Raw genomic sequence first — 24,675 nt, forward strand, 5'->3', positions numbered from 1 at the left:
CTGAGTCTGTGTCTGTGTGTCTGTGTCTGAGTCTGTGCCAAATGCCAAGCCTGGGCCTAGATTCATGCAAAGAGTACAAAAAAAAGCACTCCTGACCTGGATGAAATTCTACATTACTACATATCATTAGTCCAACAGTCTTGTGGATTTAGTGTCGGGGGTACTAACATGTCACAAGACATGCCAGGGAAGAAGAAAGGAGACTCGAGGAGGCAGCAGCCTACCCAGGACTGCTGGCACGGCAGCCAGGGGCGGGGCCAAGACAGCATGGCACATGCCGACCACAGTCCCCCCCACTCCTCTTCCTTTCCCAATGGGCTCTGACAGGCGGCACGGGAGCCCTTTGGCACAGTGAGGGGTGGACAGCCATCTGACAACTCCCCACCTGCATGACCTTTACCATGCTTGACCCCCTGCGGGAGACAATCACCTCATAGCAAACAGCCCCATGGGAGATGTAGACACAGCACAGTCAGAAAGACACACAGATGGACGGACATGCAAAATGAACGCACAGACTGACAGAAAGTTAGACGAAGGGAAAGTTAGTTACTGACATGAACAAATGTTTGTGATGAGTCATCACAAAATCTGGCTGGCTGACTCTAGTTTAAATAACATCACAACTTCACATCATAACAACAGTTTGTTCAGTCATTTAGTTTCCAGTCAAGCCTGTGGACAAGCTCCGTTTTGGAATCGACCATCTTTATTTGGAGTAAATAAACCAGTTATATCAGCTGTATGGCGCTGTACCACAGCGGTAGGGTCTTATGGTATACATATTTTAGGTTTCAGTCAATGGGTCAGCAGTTCACACTGAGAACATTTTCTGTTCAATGGTCGGTGAACATTTAACCGGTTTTGGGTTTCTAGAAGAATTAATGGTGGTGGTGGTGGTGGTGTGTGTGTGTGTGTGTGTGTGTGTGTGTGTGTGTGTGTGTGTGTGTGTGTGTCTGTGTGTGTTGGGGGGAGTGGTCGCAACACAGTGTTTTAATACTGATCAGACTTTTAGGTTGTGTTCATTTCACTTGGTTTCACATTGATATGGATTGTAGATTAAATGACAATTTTACAAGTTCAACAAATCTACAAATCTTTACATGTAAGCGTTTGTGGTATATGTATTGTTAACACGATTGCGTGATACTTCTCTTAATTTGTTAGGGGTAACACATTTGCATGGAGGAAGCCATGTTTTATTGCCACTGAATATTATAAAACATTTTCCATGTGAAATTATTTTTCTTTTACCGTAAAAATAATTCCTTATAGGCCAATGTTTATGGGTACAAAGTTCTTGATTTTCACTGCTCTTGCAGTTCAAAGTGGCATTCCATTTCATGAAGAATTCCACTAGGAATAGCATTCCTAACCATTCGATACTCTTTACTTATAACAAGGAACTTTTTAGATCTAAGAAATTCCTCATAACTGAGAAACCGAGCATTTTCATTCGGTACGTCTGCAAGTAAAACAAAGTTCCTGTCATTTCAATGCTGTGAATACAAAGATTTATTCCTCCTAGTTATATTGTATATTCATTATGAAGTAGTACTTTTTTGGTTGTTCATTTGTTTTTCTCACCTTCTTTATTGCACATTGAAAATTCAAGAGTAAACTTAGCATAATTCAACTGTATAATTTCCTCTTATAATCCTTTTTGAACATTGTCAAAGAAAGACAAAATAAAAAGAGAGGACAAACAAAACAATATAAATGCTCTAACGAGAAATCAGAGTAAGTAAAGTTCCTCTTAAAGCATCAAAAACAAATCTAGTAAAGAAAATGTTTTAGGACTTTTCTATCCTTCAATATCCTGAAGATATTATCCCAGTAAATGTAGTTCATACCTCATTCTGTTCATTTGGGTATTAACATTTAAATACTTATATCTATGAATAAAATGTTTCCCCAACAACAACAAATTATTCATCAGAAGATCTTAGTTTTTCTTATTTATTTATTTATTATTGTTGATACATTTCTAATTAACTTTTTAGTGAATTACTAGCTTGAATCATTGTTCTAAGGGGAATCGGAATTGTTATATTCTCTACGTGAACAGTTAAGATCGAATTTATAACAAAACTCTCCACACTGTTATACGTTTCCAAACTCAGCCATTAGATGGGTTACAGTCCTGTAGTTGTACTCGTAGTATCATTTCTACTACTTCTATACAGTTACAATATCAACCAATCATGTGGCAACATGTAAAGTACATGAACTTCAGTTAATGTTCACATCAAACATCAGAATGGGGGAAAAATCTGATCTCAGTGACTTTTGACCATGGCGTGATTGTTGGTGCCAGACGGGCTGGTTTGAGTGTGTCTGAGACTGCTGATCCCCTGGGATTCTCCCACACAACACTCCCTAGAGTTTTGTCAGAATGGTGCGAAAAACAAAAAACATCCAGTGAGTGGCAGTTCCACGGATGGAAATGCCTTGTTGATGAGAGAGTTCAAGCTGGTTGGAGCTGACAGAAAGGCTACAGTAAGTCGGATAACCACTCTGTACAACCGTGGTGAGCTGAAAAACATCTCAGAATGCACAACATGCCCAACCTTGAGGCAGATGGGCTACAACAGCAGAAGACCACGTCGGGTTCCACTACTGTGAGCCAAGAACAGATATCTGAGGCTGCAGTGGGCACGGGCTCATAAAAACTGAACAGTTGAAGGCTGGAAGAATGTAGCCTGGTCTGATGAATTTGGATTTCTGTTGAGGCGTGCAGATGGTAGAGTCGGGATTTGGCCTCAACTCAGCAACCTGCCTTGTGTCAACAGTCAAGGCTGGTTTTGGTGGTGTAATGGTTTGGGGAATGTTTTCTTGGCGCACTTTTGGCCCTTAAATACCAAACAATCATGGTTTGAATGCCACAGCCTATCTGAGTGTTGTTGCTGACCATGTGTGTCCCTTTATGGCCACAATCTACCATCTTTTAATGGTTAATTCCAGCAGGGATAATGTACCATGTCCCAGCGAAAATATCATCTCAAACTGGGTTGAATGAACATGACAGTGAGTTCGCTGTACTTCAGTGGCCTCCCCAGTCACTGCGCCTGGATCCAATGGAACACATTTGGGAACGGAAGATTGGCAGCATGAATGTGCAGCTGACAAATCTGCAGAAAAGATGTGATAAAATCATGTCAACATGGACCAGAATCTCAAAGTAATGTTTCCAACATTTTGAGGAAGCCATGCCACAAAGAAATTAAGCTGTTTTGAGAGCAGGAACTACCCATTAGGGTTTTGGTTTGGTGTTCCTAATAAAGTGCTTGGTGAGTTTATAAAACCTGCGGCTTTAAGTCTACGACATGTTTGTTTGAATGTGTATACTGTTGAATTGTATGCCATGTTGAAGGCCTTAGAATGGATTGAACAGGTTAGTGGCAGCAAAATATTGATATGTAGAGATTCTGTGTCGGCCTGTGCAAGCATTAAGACAGGTACAGCCTGAAGTCATCAGAATCGGCTTTATGAAATCTTGTTTGCCAACTCAAAAATAGTTACGCAAGGGAAAAATATCACGTTCATGTGGGTCCCGTCACATTCAGGTATCCTGGGAAACGAGAGAGCAGACAAAATGGCAAAAGAAGCAAATAAAGGGAGACATTTGCGAGCAATCCAAAACAGAGTAGGTATGTTAATAAGCAGGAGAACATAACGGAAAGAGCAAGTAATAATGAGCTGGCTGAGAACTGGGCACAGCAACCTTAACAACACACTATAGGAAAACATCCAATGGGTCTTTACGATCAATGCTATGAGGCTGAGACGGTTAAGCATATCCTTATATCATGCAGGAAAGTTACACATGAAAGACAAAAAAAAAAATCACACAATTAGGGCAAATAGGGCGGGTAGAGGACAACGTTAAAGTATATCAGAATGTGGAGACAGCGTTCAACTGGACTGGCCTGGAAAGACGGCTATAAAATAAATGGACACTGAGGGAGAAGAAAAACTAAGGGTGGCAGTAATGCAACCTCGTGGATGCCAACTGCCGTTAAACTTCCAAGAGGAAAAAGGAGAAGAAGAAGAAGAAGAAGAAGAAGAAGAAGAAGAAGAAGAAAAAGAACTCAATGACACGTCATCAAAAGTCGACATGAAGGCTTGATTGGGACACCAAACGTGAAACGCTGCTGCTGCAGGAACAAATGAAGTAAGTTCAGCTTGATGTTTAAGATATTACTGTAGCACTGAAGACAGACTGTTCTATTGACTATGAATGTTGCTAGCTAAGCCTTGTCGGCGACCTTAACGTAATTTTAAATCGGTTTACGTTTGTAATGCACCACAAGGTACATACTGTGTTGTGCTAACGTTAGCACTTCAAACTGACAGCGCTGGAGTTTTTTTTGTGTCAAATAAAATAAATAAAAAATAATTTTTTCCCGAATCTGAAATTTTGTTTTAAATAGGCATTACTTGTTAATCTAATCCATATGTGACAAGTTTGGGTATAGTGGTTTTTGATCTCGACCTGGTCTGATTCGGTCTGGATGGGGGGAAAAAGGCAGCGAAACTTTTTCTGTTTTCTGATTTCACAAATTAAAGTTTCACAAATCTGAAACTGGAGCCTCCTTGTTAATAATTTCCAGGTTTGACAAGTGTAAATGTGGGATTTGCAAACTACACCTGGTCTGTTGTCTGGCTAGAGAAAACACTCGCATTTCTTTTCTGCTTTCATAGATATAATAAAGGTTTCACAAATCTGAAACTGTGTTTTAAATAGTCTTTAGCTTCTCTGGGTTAATCAAGTTCAGGTTTGACAAGTCTAAGTAGTTCTTGATCTAGACCTGGCCCTATGTGGTTGGGATGAAAAAAAAAACGCTCAGAACAATTTGCCATCGTTTTGCTTTCATAAATAAAATAAAGTTTTCAAACAGCGTTAAAGAGTCACTACGATGTCACAACAATAACTGGATCATAAAACGGAGAATCAGTCGCTCTGTGTTGTCATTTAAGTTTCCCCTAACTTTTCCCTTAAATGTCAGATCGGAAGCTGACTTCAGTGTCATCTCAAGCTGTCAAATTTACTTTGTTACATTAACCTTACCAAGGAATATATACATACATACTACTAACATTTTCATTATTTGTTCAATTCTTAGGTTACCTGCCTACAACATCATTCTTTGGTCCAGTTCAAACGCTAATGAATCCATTAATTAGACGGAGACTTCCTCCATCTGTGAGGAGTCTTCTGACAGACATCAGACCAAGGGAGGAGTGGACTGACACAGAGCCCGACACAGTAACCAAAGATGGGATTCTGCTCCCGTCCAGAGGAGTTGCCTCTGGACAGGAAGAGTTCCTCATGCCAGCCGAGGTGCAAGAGGAGGAGGCTAAAGAGGATGGAAGTAACGCCAGGAGGATTGCGGTCTGCATGTTATGTAAATGTAAACCCTCTTGCTACACATGTCCTCGGTGTAACCTGCGTTACTGTGGCTTGGCTTGCTACCAGAGCCCAGATCACTCTGTGTGCTCTGAAGAGTTTTACAAGGAGTCTGTTCTAGAGGAGCTGAAGGATATGGGGAAATCAGAAATTGAGGGGAGAAAGAAAATGCAGAAGATTCTTGTGGGACTCAGACAAAAGGCAGAAGGGACAGATGGAGGAATGGCAAGTTTGTTAAGAGAAGCAGGTATTTTGTCAGACGATGCAGACGAAGGGGAAGAAGATACAACAAAGAGAGTGCAGTTTGTGGAGCTCCTGTCCAGGTTAGCAGAGCTCCAACAGTCTGGAGAAGGGAGTGCAACAGAAATTGAGGCTATTTTGAGAAAACTGGAGGAGATTGGAGGAGGGGAGCTGCCGCCTGGAGACACAGATGAGGACGCTGAAAGTGCAGAAGGGCTGGACTTGGCTGATCGACTCTCAGGGATGGATGTTGAAAAACTTTCAGAAGAGGAGCTATGGGAAATTCTCAACAGCAAAGAGAAAGAGATGTTTATGGGTCTGATGAAGCGTGGCGCTCTTGGCGAGCTGGTTCCCCTGTGGAAGCCATGGTGGGAGGAGCATGACAAGGGAGGGAGAGCACTGGTGGAGGAAGTGAGCAAACTGGAGAGAGAAAATTCAACAACTTTGGATAAACAGGACATTGATAATAAAGGAAAGACAACAAAAGAAATGGTTCACAAACAGGGCAAAACAGCTACAAAGTTGAGAAAAATTAAAGGAAGAGACACTAAGGAAACAAGCAAGGGCAAGGGAAGTTCAAAAGTTCCCACTGTGCCTCCAATTTCTACAAAAATTCCAAAGTTGAGTTCTTTATGTGCAAATCCCTCCCCCCTGATATGCTATGGTTTAGTCAATGCACTTTTTGGCTACACCTTCACTCTGTGCCTGTTTAACGGTGACACTGATTCACTGATGTCTGAGTTTTGTGACATGATTCTTGCTCTGTCAGAGGCACTGAACTCAAGCAGGGTGTTCAGCTCTGTCCAAGAGGCCTTGGACTGTGGAGAAACTCTCATTTCGAACGGAGGGTACCTCGACAAGGAGGATCCTCTTGCCCCAGCCAGGGCGGTGGAAGCCGTTGCCCACATCATGACCGGCAGAGACAGAAAAGATGCTACAGGATACTGCCTGGCAGCCTTGAGTCAGCTTCGCTCAGTTCTCTCCCAGGCCAGAACAGCCCTGTCCAAAGAGGGAGAGGAAGGGGCAAGGAGGCAAAAGTACTTCCTGGCAAGCAAGAAGTGTGAATTCTTTCAGGCCTGGGTGTTGGATAATGCATGCCAGATTCATAGCCTAGCTGCTGAGTTATGGAACGAACACAGTAAAAGAGAGAGTGTAAGGAACAGCATGGAGAAAGCAAAGTCTGTAGTTGAGGAGAACTTAAAGAAAGGGAAGAGGAGTGGGAATAGTAGGTTGATTGAAGAACTGAGCTAATGAAGGCTTTTTCGAACATGTTGATGTTTGTTCATATTGTAATAAAACTATCTGAAAACCTAAATTATCTTCTCACTGTGAAATTCAACCACAGAAAGGTAATTACTGGTCTGTTCTTAATATGCTGTTAAACACTGTGTTCAGGTTTAGCATAGTAGTATAAATAAAGTTTAATATTATTATCGCTTTGTATAATAAGTTACCACAACAAATAATAGGCAGACATCAATTTTATTTTACTGATTTCTTGCATTACATATTGAAATCATGGTTTAAAAGTTTAACACGCACAAACACACAGAAATACAGTGTAAGATTATGACAAACAAAGATAGTAAATTACATTTATATTCATAAATGGACAATCATATAGCGGTGGAGTATTTTTTTTTTTTTATGTTTGAATTGACATTTTTTTCATTTCATTATTTGAAATCATTTGAAATTATTTGAAATTATTGGTTTTAGTATTACTTTTTCACTTTTTTTTTTTTCATTTGCATTAGTCTCATTGTTTTACTGTGTACATTTGTTCTGTCTTATTAGCTTGTCAGTCATCTCTAAAGCACTTTGAATTGCACTAACCTGTATAAAAGGTGCTTTACAAATAAAGTTTGTTTGAAGACTAAGTGGGTGTAAGTTGAAGGGGGCTTTTAACCACATCTCAGGGGCTTCCTCTGTGTAGTTCCTGAGTTTTCATGGAGAGTTGTCATTGCTCAGTTTTTATTCTCCATGGCAACTGAGCAAACAGAGGAAATCCATGGCACACAGTTGAAAGCTATGGACAAAGCTAGTAAGTGGACATGAGAGTTTTTGTGGAGCTTCTCTTTCCAATGTCGAATGAACTAACATGCTCAAAATAAGTATGTAAATAGAGAATAATTAAATATTTTGATGTTTCTTTCATTTTCAGACACATACATAATAAGGTTAGATTTATTTATAGGGTATAACAAAATTACATGTGTCTGAGCTTTTCTATTATTAGTTGGACTAGAGAATGATTCCCCTCTAAATTTCCCAGATCTTTAAATAATTGTAATTATCCAAAATTTCACAACAAAATCAGTGATTACAGAAAAGTCAAAAAAGTGGAGACAGGTTTGTGTATCGGAAATTTGTTTTTCTCCTTTCTTCTCCCATCAGTCAAGCCTTCAGATATATCTGGTGTCCCTTTGGAGGGACCCGACACTTACGTTGGGAACCACTGTACCTTGACAAGAATAGTCTCCAAAGATATGAAAACAGATACACACAGATGACAATTCTTTAAAAAAAAAAAAACAATGGCTAACTTATATGCTAAAAGGCTATATACTAAAATTCCAACCAAATGAAATACTGTAGAAATATGGCCGGATAAACCACCTGAGGGGGAGGATGGAGGACGAGATAATATTGTACTTCAGTGGTGCAAATTTCCACTGAATTGTCTACTACAGACCATCTTGGGATTGGATCACACCAGCCTTGATGCCGGTCAACATGCTGAAATTCCGAACCACGAGTACTCAGTAGTCATTACTACATTATTACATGTATACCCAGTACTCATGGGTTGGACCATGCCCACCTTCAAATTCGGCGTTCCATTTGAGCTGGACTACACACCTGTAAAGTTTCATGACTGTATCTTGCACAGTTGTGATGCTATGGTGACAAAACTGTCCACAGACAGACATATAAACACCTGCCAAAGTACTCACAACCACCCCTGTGGTAGTTCCTGCTACAGTAGGTGTCTCCAGGACCACATTTTGCCGTGATGACACACATACACTCACACGTTGACCATGGTCACTTTTGGGGACGTTATATAGACTTGCATTCATTTACTGGAGACTGACCCAGACTAACCATAACCACCACTTTCCTAACCCTTACCCAAACCCTAATCTTACCCACTAACCCAAAAATCAGCTTTTCAGTTGACCATGGTCACTTTTGGGGACGTTATATAGATGTTATGTAGACTTGCATTCATTTACTGGAGACTGACCCAGACTAACCATAACCACCATTTTCCTAACCCTTACCCAAACCCTAATCTTACCCACTGACCCAAAAATCAGCTTTTCAGTTGACCATGGTCACTTTTGGGGACGTTATATAGACGTTATGTAGACTTGCATTCATTTACTGGAGACTGACCCAGACTAACCATAACCACCATTTTCCTAACCCTTACCCAAACCCTAATCTTACCCACTGACCCAAAAATCAGCTTTTTCCCAATTGGGGACATGGCTTTTGTCCCCCAATTACCTGATTTTTAGTCTGAAATTGGTCACAAAAGTAGCTTATGACACACACATTGATCAAATTATGTAGACTCAACTGGGGAAACTGGGGTTCTGGGGCAGTAGCCTGTTTTTTGCCCCATTGGTAATCTAGCTTTGCACTGGAATAAATGCCTAACTATATATTAAGTTGGTAAAGCTAGGTCCACCGCGACCTCCTAGTTACAAATTGATGCATCCAATAGTATCATAAACATATATCAGTCGCCGGAGTCATTTTGCTGCAGACTTCTGTAAGTACATTTTACTGATGATAATAATTTCCTTTTACTTAAGTAGGATTTTGAATGTAGGACTTTTACTTGTAATGGAATTTTTTTTTTTTTTACATAATAATAATTGCACTTTTACTTAAGTAAACTGAATAATAAGAGGATCAATTTTTAGTCACGTTAAAAAGAAAAAGAAAAAAGCAACAACAACAACAAACGCGTTCAGTCGGTGCTCTCGCGGTACTTTCTTTGAACGGTCACGTGGTGCGGATGCCCTTCCACGCTGCGACAGCAAACATGGCAGCACTCTTGAGATCAGCCCGGTTACTCAAATTTTCGCCTTCGGGCTTGATTCAGGTCACAAGGACCAAAAGAAACGGACCGCCGCTCGGCCGGCTGTACAGCGGCGCTCTCGGCGGCGGAAGGACCGGAGCTTGCTCCCGTCTGATCGGCCCGGCTTCGGAAAATGCGTCCAGCAGGTATCATGCAGCCTGTTAGCTGCGACCCACGCGTGAAGCAGAGGCGTCATTGAGGCTCAATGACAGACAGAGCCGCACATGGATTTACACAGATATAACCTGTAGTATTAAATGTAGTGTGTTGACACGTGGGATTATTTTAAATTACGTTTCCCACAATGTAACATTACCCACCTGTAGGCTGAAATAAACATGGCCTCTGTTTTACATAAGGTGATAATTACAAGTTGTGTAACTGCCCTTTCACACGTGCTTACAACTTGTTGTTTTATCATTTAGCCCATTAAAGGAGTTTGTAATGATAATGTAACTGTTAGCGACTTTCTCATGTGTATGTCCCTGTTTTGTATTAGCTTTAAGTGTGCGCTAACTCTTAGCAAGAGGCCCATCGTTGAAGATTAGCTGTCCGGACTGTCATGCTTACAGCTACAGTAGATGTTTTTGTCCGAAACATTGATAACCATTTCGTCAAGGAGTGTACTAGAGGACTGCAGGCCTCAATAGCTATGAGAGATGCCGGTTGGCAGGTATGGTTTACTCTGCTGGGGCTTTTCCCCTCAAGGTCAACTTGAAGCAGCCTTTGAGATGGTAAAGAGTCCAGAGCTATATCTGTGTATCAAAACTCACTTAGCTGTATTGTATTGTACTGTATTTACTTATATGGACAGGTGTTTCTGTTACTTTGTCCAACCCATTTATATCTGGCTAAATGACAGAAAACATCTCTCTGTATAATGATAATAACAAACTACAGACCATAAATTTGAATCAGCACCTCTCTAAAACTGTTGTAACACGAACTGAACATTATAACCTTCATGAAGGTAAGGTTTAGTGCAGGACTGTTGTATCAGACTGCATTAGTTTTAGCTACGTGTATCTAATAAACTGCCAACCGAGCGTATGTATGTGTGTTGCTGTGGACTCAACACATCCTGTGGTAGAAAGTTTAGAACATCTGCTGAAAAGTGTTTTAAATCTCCCATGCACCCACAGAAGAACTACGTTTATCTGTCTTCCCACTGTATTAATCTGTGACAGCTGTTTTTTTTCTCCTGTCTCCTGCCTCCCTTTCCCCTTTTCTGAATTATCATACTCTCTTCCATGCTTTTGTATCCCTCTCTACCTTATAAATCTTTCCATTTACCTCTGTCCCCCTCTCCTCTCCTAACGTCACTTTCTCATCCTCTACAGTCGTGTGTGGCCATATGCAGTGGCTGGTGTGCGGGGCTATGCTATGGCCACAGAGAAGAAGGATGAGGCCAGCGTTGCAGTGCGGTCCAAGCAGGCTCAGCAGTTCGACTGGGCTCTGGCCAAGCTGGACAGCTCTGTGAGGAGGACCGGTCGCATCACCAAGACCCTGCTGCTCCGCATCTTCCATGATATCTGCAGGACAGGTAGGAAGGCAGAACAACAATCCGAGACAGATGTAAAGGTGGATGTCAAATTAAGACATAGACCATTATTATTAACTACCTAATCAAACTACTGTTACCCTGGGCAAATTATTGCTGATAGCTGATTACCCCAGAAAGTGTAGCTAGTTATGTGTTATATGGAATATTTAAGCTGCGCTAAACTGTGAAAGCAAGAAGAGACGTTTATCAGTTTGCTTACCTTCTCAGTTTTTCTCACTTTCTTATTTTCTCCTGGTTTATTCCTATATGCACTTTCTTATTTACAAGCAATCACTTATAATGGAAGAAACCTTTTGGGCAGCACAGGTGCACATGTAACCATTTGCATCTGAGCCACAACATCCTCAAGTATACTTTTTACTGTGTGAATGGATACTGTCACATGCAGTCTGTTACTGCCTATTTATTAAATAAATTTTGCCGATATATTAATAGTAAAGAAATCTCTGTAAAATGTTATTATTTTGGTATTCCATCTTTAAGCTTGAAGTCATCATCCAGTCTAAAGTGTAGTATGGCAGTACATTGACATTATACTATATATTGAACTGAGCAAGCTCCAGGTTACTTCTCATTTGAATCAACAGACATTTTTGATCTGTTATCCTGTCTTTCTCGCTCTACATCCGTCCTCACCCTCTGTTATTGTCTGTTCGCAGGTTACCCCAGTGGTAACCAGGCCTTGCTGCTGCTGCGTAGCTGTGGGTCCCTGCTGCCTGAGGTGCCACTGGAGGAACGCACTGTGCTGGCACACCGCGTGTGGGAGAAGCTGCAGGAGCTGGGTAAGAGGCCACACCTATGGCATCAACTTAATCATCATGTTATCTAAAGTACTGTCTGGCTTTTCACTTCTGCTGAACCTAAAAATATTTAACCATGTTTTAAAATATTTCAACTATTAGAGGAGTCTTTCATTTGTCTTAGTAGACTGCAACAGCGTTGGGGCAAGTTATGCTCAAAGTGACTGTTGAGAAAACATCATGTATTTGATCTTATGTTACACACACAAGGTTCATGAGAATTACCAGCAGCTTTGTGCCATATTTAAATCCTAATGTTTTTGTAGAGGAATCGCTGTATGTTGTAGATGTTGATGTTGTACATTTGCACATTGTTCTCCCCAGGTGCACAGTTTGATGTTAGTCACTACAACGCCCTGCTAAAGGTTTACCTGCAGAATGAGTTCAAGTTTTCCCCTACTGACTTCCTGTCCAAGATGGAAGCAGCTAACGTCCAGCCCAACAGAGTAAGTACTGAAAGGTGGAATAATAGAAAGAAAAACTGTTTTCTGTTCTTTTCCACAACAGTGCCAATGGGAACAGATAGACATCCCAATGTAGATTTTGGTTGATATAATTGACTGAATTTGCTTTCATTGTAGCCAGTGTAATATGTTTTTTTTGTTTTTGTTTTCATTTTTTATGCCTTTTGCTTTTTTTTTTGCAAGATTATCATGCTAATGTATCTCAACTGTCTGTTCCACACTTAGAACAGAACAGCACTTTTGCACTCTGATGTTTCTGGAGTTCCTGTACATGTGGTGATTTCAAGCTGTTTTGATTTTTGTTCTAATTTTTTGCCCAGGTTACCTACCAGAGACTCATAGCAGCCTACTGCCAAAACGGAAATATCGAGGGAGCCAGGTGAGCAAACCCTGTGGTCTGCGTATTAACCAGCCAATAGCAGAGTTCATGTTCTGATCGGCAGCTCTCGCATCTGATTGATACTTGACAGATGGTTGCAAAACAGCATTGTTCTCAAAAGCTAACTTTTAGTTCAGCTTATTGAATATATGATTCTGTATGCTTTGTATGTTAAGATATATATATATATATATTTTTTTCCACCTGAATGTTAGAGCTGATGTACCGACCATTAGTCTATTTAAACAGAAAGATATTATACCTTTGGATTCATCTGTTTTTCCCATTTTAACTTTCTTTGATTTCTCAGCACCATATTGGGTTTCATGAAGAGCAAAGATTTACCCATCACTGAGGCTGTTTTCAACTCGCTGCTGACGGGCCACGCTCGTGCAGGGTGATTGTCACTGCTTTTGTTCTTTTAATATACTACATTTAAAGGATTATAATAAGTGTTGTGCTGGAGTAGTTAGATTTTAAACAAGCTGCCATCTTTATCACTGTGCAGTGACATCGAGAGTGCTAAGAACATCCTGCCTGTGATGCGGGGAGCAGGAATTGAACCGGGTCCTGACACTTATGTGTCACTGCTTACTGCCTATGCCGAAAAGGGAGACCTGGACAGTTTGAAAAAGGTGTGTGTATTAATTTGGGTGGTTGTCATGACAATGCTGATGTGTGCTGAGTGTTTTGTACATGTGTATGTTTGTATATAATGAATGGTTGCCTTTTAATTACTCCTCTCTATACTCCTCTTCATCCCCTCCCCATTTCTTCTTCTTTTCTACTCCCTAATCTACACTCCTTCTGTTCTTTCCTTATCATCCCCCTATTCTTCCTCCTTCCTTATATTGACTGTCTCTCCCCTTATTTTTCCTACCTCCCCTCTCTATTTCCCTGACTCCCAAACCCACACTCCCCTCTCTCTATGTCAGACTCTGGAGGAAGCAGAGAGTGCAGACTGCAGTCTAATGGACAGGGACATCATGCAGGTCATCTTCACTCTGGCCAAGGCCGGCCACCAGCAGTACGTCCCAGAGATGGTTGAGCGCTTGAGACACGAGAGGGGTTATGTGCCAGGTACATATGCACGCGCACACCTCATAATTTTCCACTGCACTGTAGTCATCAGCAGCCAAAGTAGTATCAGTCAAAAAGACTGGGACACTCTGCTTAATCACTGTGTGTTTAAAAAAAGAACTTTCTACAAATTAAGTTAGATATTTTTTAGTTGTGTTGTAAAATTTGAAAGTTATGGTACAAATCCTAGTCCCAAATCCTGTGATTTTTACTTCACTGTCTCGCAGTTTTCTTTGTTACATGCAGAGAATTTAGCATACTGCTCGGAACTGTTTTTTTGTTGTTGCACTGTGATGAATAGCCAAAGTATTTTGTGCTAAATAAATCAAGCGTTGCATAATAAACACATTGTAGAAACAATGCTTTTGTGTTGTGAGCTGCAGTATGCTTGCTAATGGGCATGTAAAGCTTGCTAACGTGAAATGTTCATAAAATGGAGAAAGAATAAGATGTCTGCTTCATTAAACTGCTAACTAATGAGCTGTATTTGTAATCATATTGACAGTGTTATGAGGCTGAGAAGAATCTGCATTTGTTGTTCTTGTAGATGCTATGAACTTGTGTCTGAGCCTCATCACCCAGGGCCAGGAGGACACGGCTTTTCACATCCTGAAGAATTTCTCCTCACTGCATCCAGATACTCTCGGCACAGATCCCCCCAACCTGGGCAACTTCTTCCTCAGACACTGTGTCAATATGGACACGGTACATGGAAAAAAAAAAAAAAATTTTTTTTTAAAAATATCACTCGCTTTTTCCCTAACAATGTCTTACTACACAAACACAGGCGCAGGTTCAAGAGTCAATACTCGTCATCGTTTGACTTTTAGTATTCGTTTTAAGACTTGGTTATAGTGTATGTTGGTTATTAATTTCAATTTTTACCTGTAAATTTTGATTTCTGTGTGTGCGTGTGTGTTTGCGCGCACTACAGGCAGTGGAGAAGATCAGGTGCTACTGTAAAGAGCTCCAGGAGTTAAATCTGCACACTGCGCCACTCATCTTCTCTCTGTACTGTGCTCTGGAGGCCAACAAGACTGGTACAGCACATGCTTTCATTTAGTTGCATTTAGAGAGACCTTTATATCCATTTCCACACACGTGTCTTTATTCCCTATTTGTATACACACAACCTCATCTATGTGCATTTGATATATTGTGAATACAACATTAAGTCATTTAGCTGAAAATTATATCAAATCACTGCAGTAGTCTTTCAAGTGAATTAAATTTTTTTTTTTTTTTTTTTCTCCCAACAGGTGTGTCTTTAGAGCTGATGAAGATACTGAAGGAGGAGGGCTTACCTGTAAGGCCGCACTACTTTTGCCCCCTCCTCAATCAGCATGTGAAGGACAACAACACAGCTGGTACAAACACAAACACACACATACACATACACACAGGTTTTTAATTTACATCCAGACTTAATGTGCAAATTATTGAATTTGATTCTGTAGCTTCAATGCAGAGATCCTTAGGACACTTTCGTTTAGACTTGTGGTGAATGGCTGGGCACTGCTGCGGCATATTAAGGACTGATGCTGTCAGTCTTTAATATGCTTTTCTTTCTGATTCACTCCTCAAAGACAATGATTACACTGAAGTGTCACCTGTTTTGTATAAAATTCCTTATTTGTCACACCCCCCCCAAATTTCCTAAAAAAAAAGTCTTGTTTGCATAGTGTGGTTTAAAAAAAAAAAAAAAAAAAAACACAAACCAAAGCGGAAAATAGTTTTTACTCTTTAGTTTGTGGACAAATTACTTCATATATACTTTTATCGTGTGCAATAAACCTTACATCCTAGAGTAGAAACTGAAATTGAATTGAGTGGGTTGTCGTGACAAGCTTGTAGTTGGATCCTAAGGCCACTCCAGCTTCATGTGAACAATCTCGTGTTTTTTTTTTTTTTTTTTTTTTGTGAGCATGATATTAGCAGTTTATGAGCGTGCATGTTATTTTTGTGGTACAGAGGGGATTATGACTTCCTCTGTCCTCTGTACCAGAAAGAGCTTTTAAAGGAGTGTTTCCCTCAAATATTAATGCCTCACAGAGTGGTCCAGCTGGGACAGATTTCACTGGGTTGGGGCAGTCAAGGGCAAAGAGGTCTGATCCCTGCGTGAGAGAGTTAGAGCGGGAAGACATGAAACAAACGCGCACATAAACACTTACTCACAAATACACAGGTCTCTCCGGAGCTCTAGGAGTAGATTGCAAAGTTTAGAAGAGGTCCCAACATCAGCCTCTCTAGGCAGATGAGCTCTGGACAAAAAAGTTGCTCTGACTTTCAGTGCACCCAGACATTTATGTCACATTTTATACTACTCTTACTGATCTCCAAACACTTGCCACTTTTTGCCCTCTGGTTGCATGACTACAGCAATCAGTTGTGTTTTTTTTTTTTTTAATTAAATGACGCTCTAATTGTTGGCAGTAACCTTTGATTGATGGTGCAGATTATGTACTCAGAAGAAAATAATTGCCCATGATGTGCCTCTGTCATCTCAGGAATTTTAAATAGTAAAATTTCCAACAGTAAACCTGGTATTATAACATTTCTGGCACACATACACCCAGCATCCCACACTCTATTAACTGGGCAGAAGCTGCTGAAAGAAGAAAGTGGTGCACAACGTGTATGGATTGTTGATCTGGTGACCCATGCTCCGTGGCGGGGTCACCTAAGCTTCCTTGTTAGGGCAACTGGGGGGCTCAGTAGCCTAAAGCATCTCCCTTGCACATGCATAGACACATACATGAGCGCACATATAGGCCTGAGGCTGAGGGGTCAGAGGTCATTTTGCTCCGGTGGCTTTTCTCAGATCTTTATCCAACCAAACTGGTTTCTTTGTCCAAATATTCCTCCTCCTGTCATTTCTGTACTCCTTTTCCACTGAAGGTCTGTGCCCAACCTATATGTCCCAATACGGGGCTGGCCTGAGATTTGGGAACCTGGGCAGGCAGCGTGTCACAATAAATAACAACACATGTAAATTTGTTTCTTTAAAGGTACTATACAGTATGTAAGAGTGTGAAAAAATTTACATGGATTAATTGATTTTTTTTTTTTTTTTTTTCCTGGCCAATGTGTGAACTGATTTTAACGTAACTTAAAAAATGAGACCTTCCCCGACTTTCTTGGTTACCTTTAACACACTCTGGACTGATTTATGTGTAAGGGGCTGAGTACAAATTTTCCAAGAAAATCCAAAGGATGTGACGTTTGTGCTCGTTCACGAGTGCCTTGCCTCAATGCCCGTCTTCTGCTCCCCTAGAGCACCGACAGTGCGCAACACCAAGTGATTTATTTTCAGTCTGACATTACTCATCCCAGCCCTATCGTCTGTTCATAATTGACGTTAGTTCAGGATTATCATCGTCTCAACCCACTGCCAGACCCCTTCAGTACAGTAACTTTACAGTACAATATAAAAGGTCTGTTCTATTATGCTGAAATATTAGCGAATCAATTTAGCAAAATGAGAGTTGTGATGGAAACTATCACGTCAATAATGAAGTGTAGCAACACTGTCTAGTTTCCTAATGTTAGGATTATCATCCAGCAAATTTAGCTATGCTGACATTGCTGACCCTCTCGGTGGAAGATAAAGCTGATAAAGCTGGCTAGCTAGCTAGCTAGCTAACGCAGACGCATCATTCAACGACAAATAATTAGTTCGTCACCAGCCCATATTGTGCTAGCTAGCCAACTGATAATGATATTACACTTTATAAATACTATTTCAAAAAAACGTAACATTAGTCAAACTATAGTCTCACATAGCCAGACCTATCCCCACACTTTGTTTTACCGCCGTGCCAGCACTGGAGAGTCAAATGTAGTCTAGAGTCTCAAATACAGTTTGTAGTCAATCAATAATAACAGTGTAACTTGAGTTACCTCAGCTATCAACAGGATACCGGTCATTCACGATCGGTCTCGTGTATGCCATGTCACTGTGCCCAGGATGCTCGCTTGCGCCCGCCCACGGATGCTGACTGCAGTTCACCTAACTTGAATCTACATTCACCGGGACACAGGACAGCCCTTTTTCACAGAGATCTTTACTTACATTGGACACTCAGTGGGAAAACTGGTGCTGATGTCTTGAGGTTATTCATCTCCAGTATTTCTGTTCCCAATTTCTGTCTCTGTTGAAGGAAATAGTTATTTCCTGTCTCTCGTTTTTGTAAGCGATGAGCTTGTGGTGAAAATTGTCTCAGTGACCGATAACTGGCATTTGGAGACTTGTCAGGGTTCACAAGTCATTAGCGAATGTAGCCTGTCAAATGCGTTCAGCAGCGGCTTGGCTTTTAAGTGCTTTATTTATGCTGAGCTCTGGCTCTCGCCCTCTTTGGGGTTTTTTAGAGTGATTAATAAATGATGTATTTTTCCCCTGTCAGCTAATTGACAGCATTTGAGCTGGCAGGAAGGAGAAACTGGTTTGACTAGTGTGGCGACGCTGCAGATTGACTTGTCCGTGTGGTTGAGACAGATTCTAAGTTTGAATGGTGAGATGCCTCAGTGCCTGTCTTGGCAGCATGAAGAAGTGGACTGGACATGAGTTTAAACATGCACAACCATACGCACGTAGACACATGCTCTGACTTAAATTCTTTAAATGCACAGTCTCGAAACCACACAAACACATCAGACAGCATCCATTTAGTTATCACAGTGCGGAAGGAAGGCAGGACCGAAGGAAGGAAAGTGGAGAAACTTCTCTTTCGCTCACGCACTCGCTTGTTTCCGATGGTGTTAGCCTTAACCCTCATGAATGATGCAGCCCCTCTTTTTTTTTTCTTTCTTTTTTTTCTCTCCCCTCTCTCTCCTGCTCTCTACATTCAATGGCTGCTGGAGGTGTGTGTATGTGTGTGTCTACATTTGTGTGTGGTGGGAGGTCGGGGGGCCAATGCAGGTGATGTGACTGATGCAGAGTGACTTGATTTCATGTAAATGCAAGCGCTCTGAGGGAATTCACTTTGGATTACGCGCCCCACTGTGCATGGCCCATGAAATATTAAGCGCCGTGTCACTTTTTGTCCACAGGTGTCACTAGCGGGCAGAGAGGTCAGAGCCTTGGAATTGGAGGAGAGCAATGGGGGAGGGATGGGGAGGTATAAGGAGAGGAGGAGGGGGGGGAAATCCCTTTGCATTTTGATGAGGTGTGGATTTGGCGGGTTTAGCAGAAGCATATGCTGGGCCGAACTTCCCACCTGCCGCCAGCTAGTCACCGCTTGTCAGTTCTCGCGACGCAGCACGCTCTTATCACTTCTGACATGGTGGAGCAACAAAAAGAGGCAGGGGAGACTGCAGAGGAAGGGAGTGTTTCTAGCCTTGTGTGTGTTTGGGTGATGAGATGTAAAGGCTTCCTTGTCTAGTCTGCTTTCCTCCCTTGCTGCCCCCCCCACAATCACCTGACTCTATTTATTTGACCGCGTCTTCAACCCTGTCACTCTTTCTTTAATGCAGCCCCATCTGTCAAATAGAGTGGGCTGCATTAAATAAGCACCACCATAGCAATCTGTAATTTAGTCCTCCTTGAACTCTGTTCTAGCCTCAGCTGAGTTTACTGGTGGGATGAGAGCCAAGCATTACCCTGCTTAAAAGAAAAAAAAAATGAAATGATTTTGGACGACATAGCAGCTTTTCTTGCCTCGTAAAATGGACATTTTCTTTTACTCTCTTCTGGTTTTTAAAAACAACCCGTCATTGCCTCACAGCCAACACAGTCTACCTTTTTAGAGAGTCATAGACACAGGGAGATGGAGAGACAGATGGTGTTGGAGGAGAAAGAAAAGGAGAAGTGACAGGTACTCATGTCCAAGGATGGGAGGAGATGACAGCGACCGGTTCACTCCACTCCTCTTTTCCTCTCTTTTCTCCGTCCTCACTTCTTGTCTGTGACAGTTAACCTGAAGACATGAATCTGATGATGATATCTTGTGACCACTGCCATGCTTAACTCACTACTTCGATACTTCATGCCTGGATGGTATGTCAGACGTTATGCTGACCAACATGGAGAGGCCTCTACTCTTCTCAGTTCTTGTCTGTGCCGAATCTTTATGCAAATTGTTCAGACAGGGGGGAAGCAAAAAGGGTTACTGCTATATAAAGATTATGGAGTGAAGACCTAGAGGGAGAACTGTACAAATGACACTACATAAAATCACATATTATTTTGTGTGTATCTTCACTGTTTTTCTCATTTATAATTTACTATTCTACTCTTTTTTTTGTAGTTCTCTTTTCAGCAAGTTCATATTAGACTATGGAGACTTAATGCACTGTCATAGCTAAGTCAGTTAAGTCCACTGAGACGTCATTGCATTCAGTACAACTACAGCACTTCCTTTTTCTCTTTCTCTTTCTGGACTTCCTGGAGTCTTGTAATCACAGATAATTTGCCAGGCAACCAGTGAAAAATGCAGAAAGTTACTGCACCAGGCCAAGAAATAATCCGACACAGAACTCCCTGTAACACCACAATGTGTCGTTTTTATACTTTGGTTTTGGTATGGAGTCAACAATGTTAATTAGTTAACGAAGTGCTGGTAGGTGGATTTTGGATTTTGTTCCCTTTGGACAGAGCCAAGCTAGCTGTTTCCACCTGTTTCCAGTCTTGGTACTAAGCCAAGATAACCAGCTGTAGGCGGTAACTTCATATTTACCATATAGACATGAAAGTGACATCTTTAAAAACTTTTTTTTTTTTTTTCCATAAAAGCAGTCCTTGAAGGTAAATAGTACCATTCACAGGGAAAGAGATGGGATTTATCAGTAGCCTGACTTATCACTGTTTAGCTAGGACATGCACTTACTTTGCCTTAAGCCCGTAAATACAGGGAGTGAAAACTGAAAAACAGCCTGGGTTTCAAAGGGTTAAAAGCTCTAAGTCAGAGACTTACCTTGCCAAAAAAAAACAAAAAAACCCAACAGCTTGCTGGACAACCGAAAAGTGCTGATTATCATGAAAGCTCACATGTGGAAGCCGGAAAGCGCGAGAGAAAAGGGTGGCTTATGCATTTATATGTTCAGCTCTCCATTCACTTGTTTTCTGTCTGTCTGGCTCACCGTGAAATTGATTATGGATTATTCAGGAGGAAAGCAGGTGCTCCCTCTCCTCTTTCATAAAAAAAAGGCTGGATGAAAGCGATTAGGGGGTAAGAATGGACGGGCAGACAGCAGAACGGATGGATCCTCCATTGAGAAGAAAGAGGAAGATCGCTTGTTTACTTTTTCTTGAAAGCAGGGTAGATGAATTGTGAGAGGGGCAGATGAACGAGTGATATGGATGGAGGGGAAGGCTGGATGGATGGAGTGGTTCAGGTAGCCCTACCTGGGATAATGCAGCCCCAGCCGCAGGTTTTAATGGCATATAAAAGCCTCTGACTCATCTTTTATTCAGCTAAAGAGAGAGACTGCCAGGTGAACACATACGTCCCAGGAGGATGCAGAAACACAGAGCTGTATATAAAAGTGTGTGTGTGTGTTTCAGAACCTACGTGGAGAGTAAATTCACACGGCATCTGGAGGTGTGTCAACTCGAGGAAGCACTTTATGGTAGTTTGATGAAATCCGCATGGGAACAAGGTGTATTGGTGCACTGCATGTGGTCATATATAGCAACTAGATGTATTGATATTTCTGTCCTAAAACTGCATAGCAACACACACTAAGAATGCCAACACGAGGACGTGAGTATGCGCTCATTTAGGCCAACCTGGGCACGCTCCCAGACATATGAACAGTGCTGCAGTGCCTCCTCCATATCTGCACACGCTGACAAACGCACAGACACTTGAAGGCATATTGAGTATGTGTGAGTGGCTGTTCCATATGCATGTGGCTGTTTTTTGGCCTCCTTCCCTGGGGCAGGACCTCCGGGCTCTGCTAGAGAACAGGGTGATGGTGAGAGAGTCCACTTCAGGCCCAGTGCCAGGCTATATGCAGTATATATCAGTCCATCCACCAGTCATCCAGGTAGAGGGAAGCATTTAAAATTTTGTCGATGGACGGTGTGTGTGTGTGGGGGGTTGTTAAATCGCCCGGTGATTTAAGTGAAGGGGTGAGTTAAAAATTGTGCCAGCTCATTTCTTAGAACCCTATTTAAACATTGATTATATAGCTCCAGGCCTGTTCGGGAGAGTGAATGGAGCAAAGTGTGCAGCATGTCATTCAATTAAAACAAGCAAACAAAAGGTTTGATTTTCCAATCTGTTGTTTTCCTGAATTGTTGGGATGCACGGACAAGAAACTGATCTCATACTTGGCTATTGATCCAAATGTCACAAATATTCTTAATTACATGTGCCACTCCCAAATTTTTCAGTCTGTATTCTTGAGGACATAAAGGTGACGTGAAATAAAATGCCAAAGAAATTATTCTGATGACTGAGGAAAAGAGAGACAATTAAGCATCTATTTAGGAAATTCAATTAATCGTTTAAGTTGAACATTGATACAAATGCCAAACCTGCACTTGTTAAAGCTTTTACCATTAGTCTGAAGACACCAACTTGGATTCTGGGAACCTACTTTGGGCATTTTTCTCTATTTTCTGTCATTTTCTAGACTAAACATTTAATTGTTTAGTCAGAAAAACCTGTAAAATTAATCTATGATAAAAATAACCGTTAAATGCTGCCCTGATCTAATACTCATTTTTTTTTCCTGTTGACACAAAATTCACAAATACATTTAAATACTTCTGTTACTACGCAAACACAAACCTATCCAACTTTTAAAGGACACAAAGTTGATATTAATTACTTTTTGTGTGTGTGTTGTAGGTGTGGTGGAGGTGGTGAAGGGCATGCAGGAACTCGGTGTGTCCCCTGATGCCGAGACGTTATCCAACTACATCCTGCCTGTCTTCCCCAGCACAGAGGCAGCTCGACAGGCCCTCAAGGTTGTGTGTGTGTGCGTGCGTGTGTGTGTGCGTGTGTGCGTGCGTGTGTGTTTATATGTGGCAAGGGAAAAACTTTTACTGACACACAGGTGAATTTTCTTTGTTTAGGACGCAGGTGTCCCTCTGGAGTCTGAGGACTTCTTGTCTTTAGAGGTTCGCTCGTTGGCTGTTAGCAACCTGGCCAAACTCTACAACCTATGTAAGCCTACACACACACAAACACAAACACACACAAACACATTCCAAAGGAGCTCTACTGCATCTTGAGCACCCATCGTAAAAATCACTGCTTTGCCTGTGGGCTAATTGGCCCAGCGTTAACACACACAAACACACACGCGCACACACGCACACACAAAAAACTCACTCATACATTTGCCCACTTACTCCTCTGTACTCATCAGGCCTTTTAAGAGATTAGTCTGTGTGAATATGTAAAGAGCGAGAACGAGAGGCGCCTCAACTGGCAGAGGGGCGGGACAGAGAAGGCTGTTAAATAATGGATGATTCTTATTTTTTTCTGTCTTTCATCTCATTTTAGTCTCAAACATCCACCATTGGTTTTCACATACATCGCTCTCTTTCCTCTTTATGTATTTCACAGAGTCCCCAATTGATTTTTTTCTTTTTCACCTGACATGAAAAAAAGTCTTCAGCCTTCTTCAACATTTCATATATTTCTCCTCGCTTTGCAGTATTACAAGAAACACAACACATCCTTGAAAAGCTTCTTTCAAAAAGTTTATTAAGCAAAAATGCCGAACCTTTGCTGCTCTCAGCTTTTTAAATTTAAGGAATTTGCAGCTTTTTGGGGGGGTTTATATCATTTTAAATTGAACATTTACCTTTTTGGACTTTTGCTCACAACGACAATTCAAAGATGTGACCTTGGGCACTGGAACTGGCATTTTTCACAATTAATTGATTCATTTGTTTTGGGTTTTACTGTGCCGGTTAAAGAAACAGGCATTTGACCGACTGGATACTAGTTTGAATCCTTGCTGGGAAAATCAAGATTGGGGAACTGATTGAGATACGTTGAAACTACCCTTTGTCTTTTTGAGTAAGGTATTATATTTCATTTGTTCTAGTTGAGCTGTACAGTGGCCAACATTAGAGGCCTGAAGTTAAACTGAGCAGCTCCCAGAAGTGACTGTGTTAACAGTTGACTTCCGTTGATAAGTCACCAACATTATAATCCACATATAATCACATCATTAACCACTTTGATTAGTCCACATGAAGACAGTCGGTTTCTGTCTTTTCTCTTTCTTTGCCTTTAATCACTTTCTGTTTGTCTTAATTTCCAGTGTCGGATCCCTCCTTCCCCTCGTTGGATCACAGCAATTTCCGAGGCAGCCTCATCCTGGGCTTCAGAAAGTGAGTCAATTAGCCCGTAGTCTGTTTGTGTCTTTATTCGTTCTCCATCATTTGATATTCCATATTTCTCCATATATTTTTGCCTCAAAACTCCTGACTTGCGTCTTAGGGAGGCCTGTAGCGCTATTGGAGGTCACTGCGGCATATGCTGTGAATATGACATGTGCACTCTATCGCACCATCTACAGCGTGTGTATGGGCAGCTGCAGGGAAAACACTCCATCACGCGCGCGCACACACACACACACGGCTGCCTCATGCATATGGAGGCCTTCATCCCTCTGCTATCCCCCCAAAGCACCGTGGGAGATATGTAAATTGGCAGATGCCCACCACTGCCCTTATACC

At 41.5% G+C, this 24,675-nt stretch overlaps 2 protein-coding genes across 2 annotated transcripts in view; both read left to right on the plus strand.

The window, feature by feature from the left end:
- Positions 1-4,075: 4,075 nt before the first annotated feature.
- Positions 4,076-6,965, plus strand: znhit2 (zinc finger, HIT-type containing 2). The gene is made up of 2 exons (XM_040138333.1): positions 4,076-4,174; positions 5,127-6,965. The coding sequence occupies exon 2, from the start codon at positions 5,171-5,173 to the stop codon at positions 6,899-6,901; it is 1,731 nt and encodes a 576-aa protein (XP_039994267.1). The 5' UTR covers positions 4,076-4,174; positions 5,127-5,170; the 3' UTR covers positions 6,902-6,965.
- A 2,700-nt stretch (positions 6,966-9,665) lies between these two features.
- lrpprc (leucine-rich pentatricopeptide repeat containing) overlaps positions 9,666-24,675 on the plus strand; it is a 66,068-nt gene continuing 51,058 nt past the window's right edge. Inside the window, exons 1-14 of the mRNA XM_040139390.1 lie at positions 9,666-9,892; positions 11,087-11,289; positions 11,970-12,092; positions 12,435-12,556; positions 12,895-12,953; positions 13,264-13,350; positions 13,462-13,588; positions 13,889-14,033; positions 14,581-14,738; positions 14,968-15,073; positions 15,293-15,400; positions 22,829-22,947; positions 23,056-23,146; positions 24,258-24,327. Coding sequence (XP_039995324.1) covers positions 9,684-9,892; positions 11,087-11,289; positions 11,970-12,092; positions 12,435-12,556; positions 12,895-12,953; positions 13,264-13,350; positions 13,462-13,588; positions 13,889-14,033; positions 14,581-14,738; positions 14,968-15,073; positions 15,293-15,400; positions 22,829-22,947; positions 23,056-23,146; positions 24,258-24,327 — 1,727 coding nt within the window. The 5' untranslated portion in view covers positions 9,666-9,683. The remainder of the gene's footprint in view (positions 9,893-11,086; positions 11,290-11,969; positions 12,093-12,434; positions 12,557-12,894; positions 12,954-13,263; positions 13,351-13,461; positions 13,589-13,888; positions 14,034-14,580; positions 14,739-14,967; positions 15,074-15,292; positions 15,401-22,828; positions 22,948-23,055; positions 23,147-24,257; positions 24,328-24,675) is intronic.

Source organism: Xiphias gladius, chromosome 11 (assembly GCF_016859285.1).
Source record: "Xiphias gladius isolate SHS-SW01 ecotype Sanya breed wild chromosome 11, ASM1685928v1, whole genome shotgun sequence".
Lineage (NCBI taxonomy): Eukaryota > Metazoa > Chordata > Actinopteri > Istiophoriformes > Xiphiidae > Xiphias > Xiphias gladius.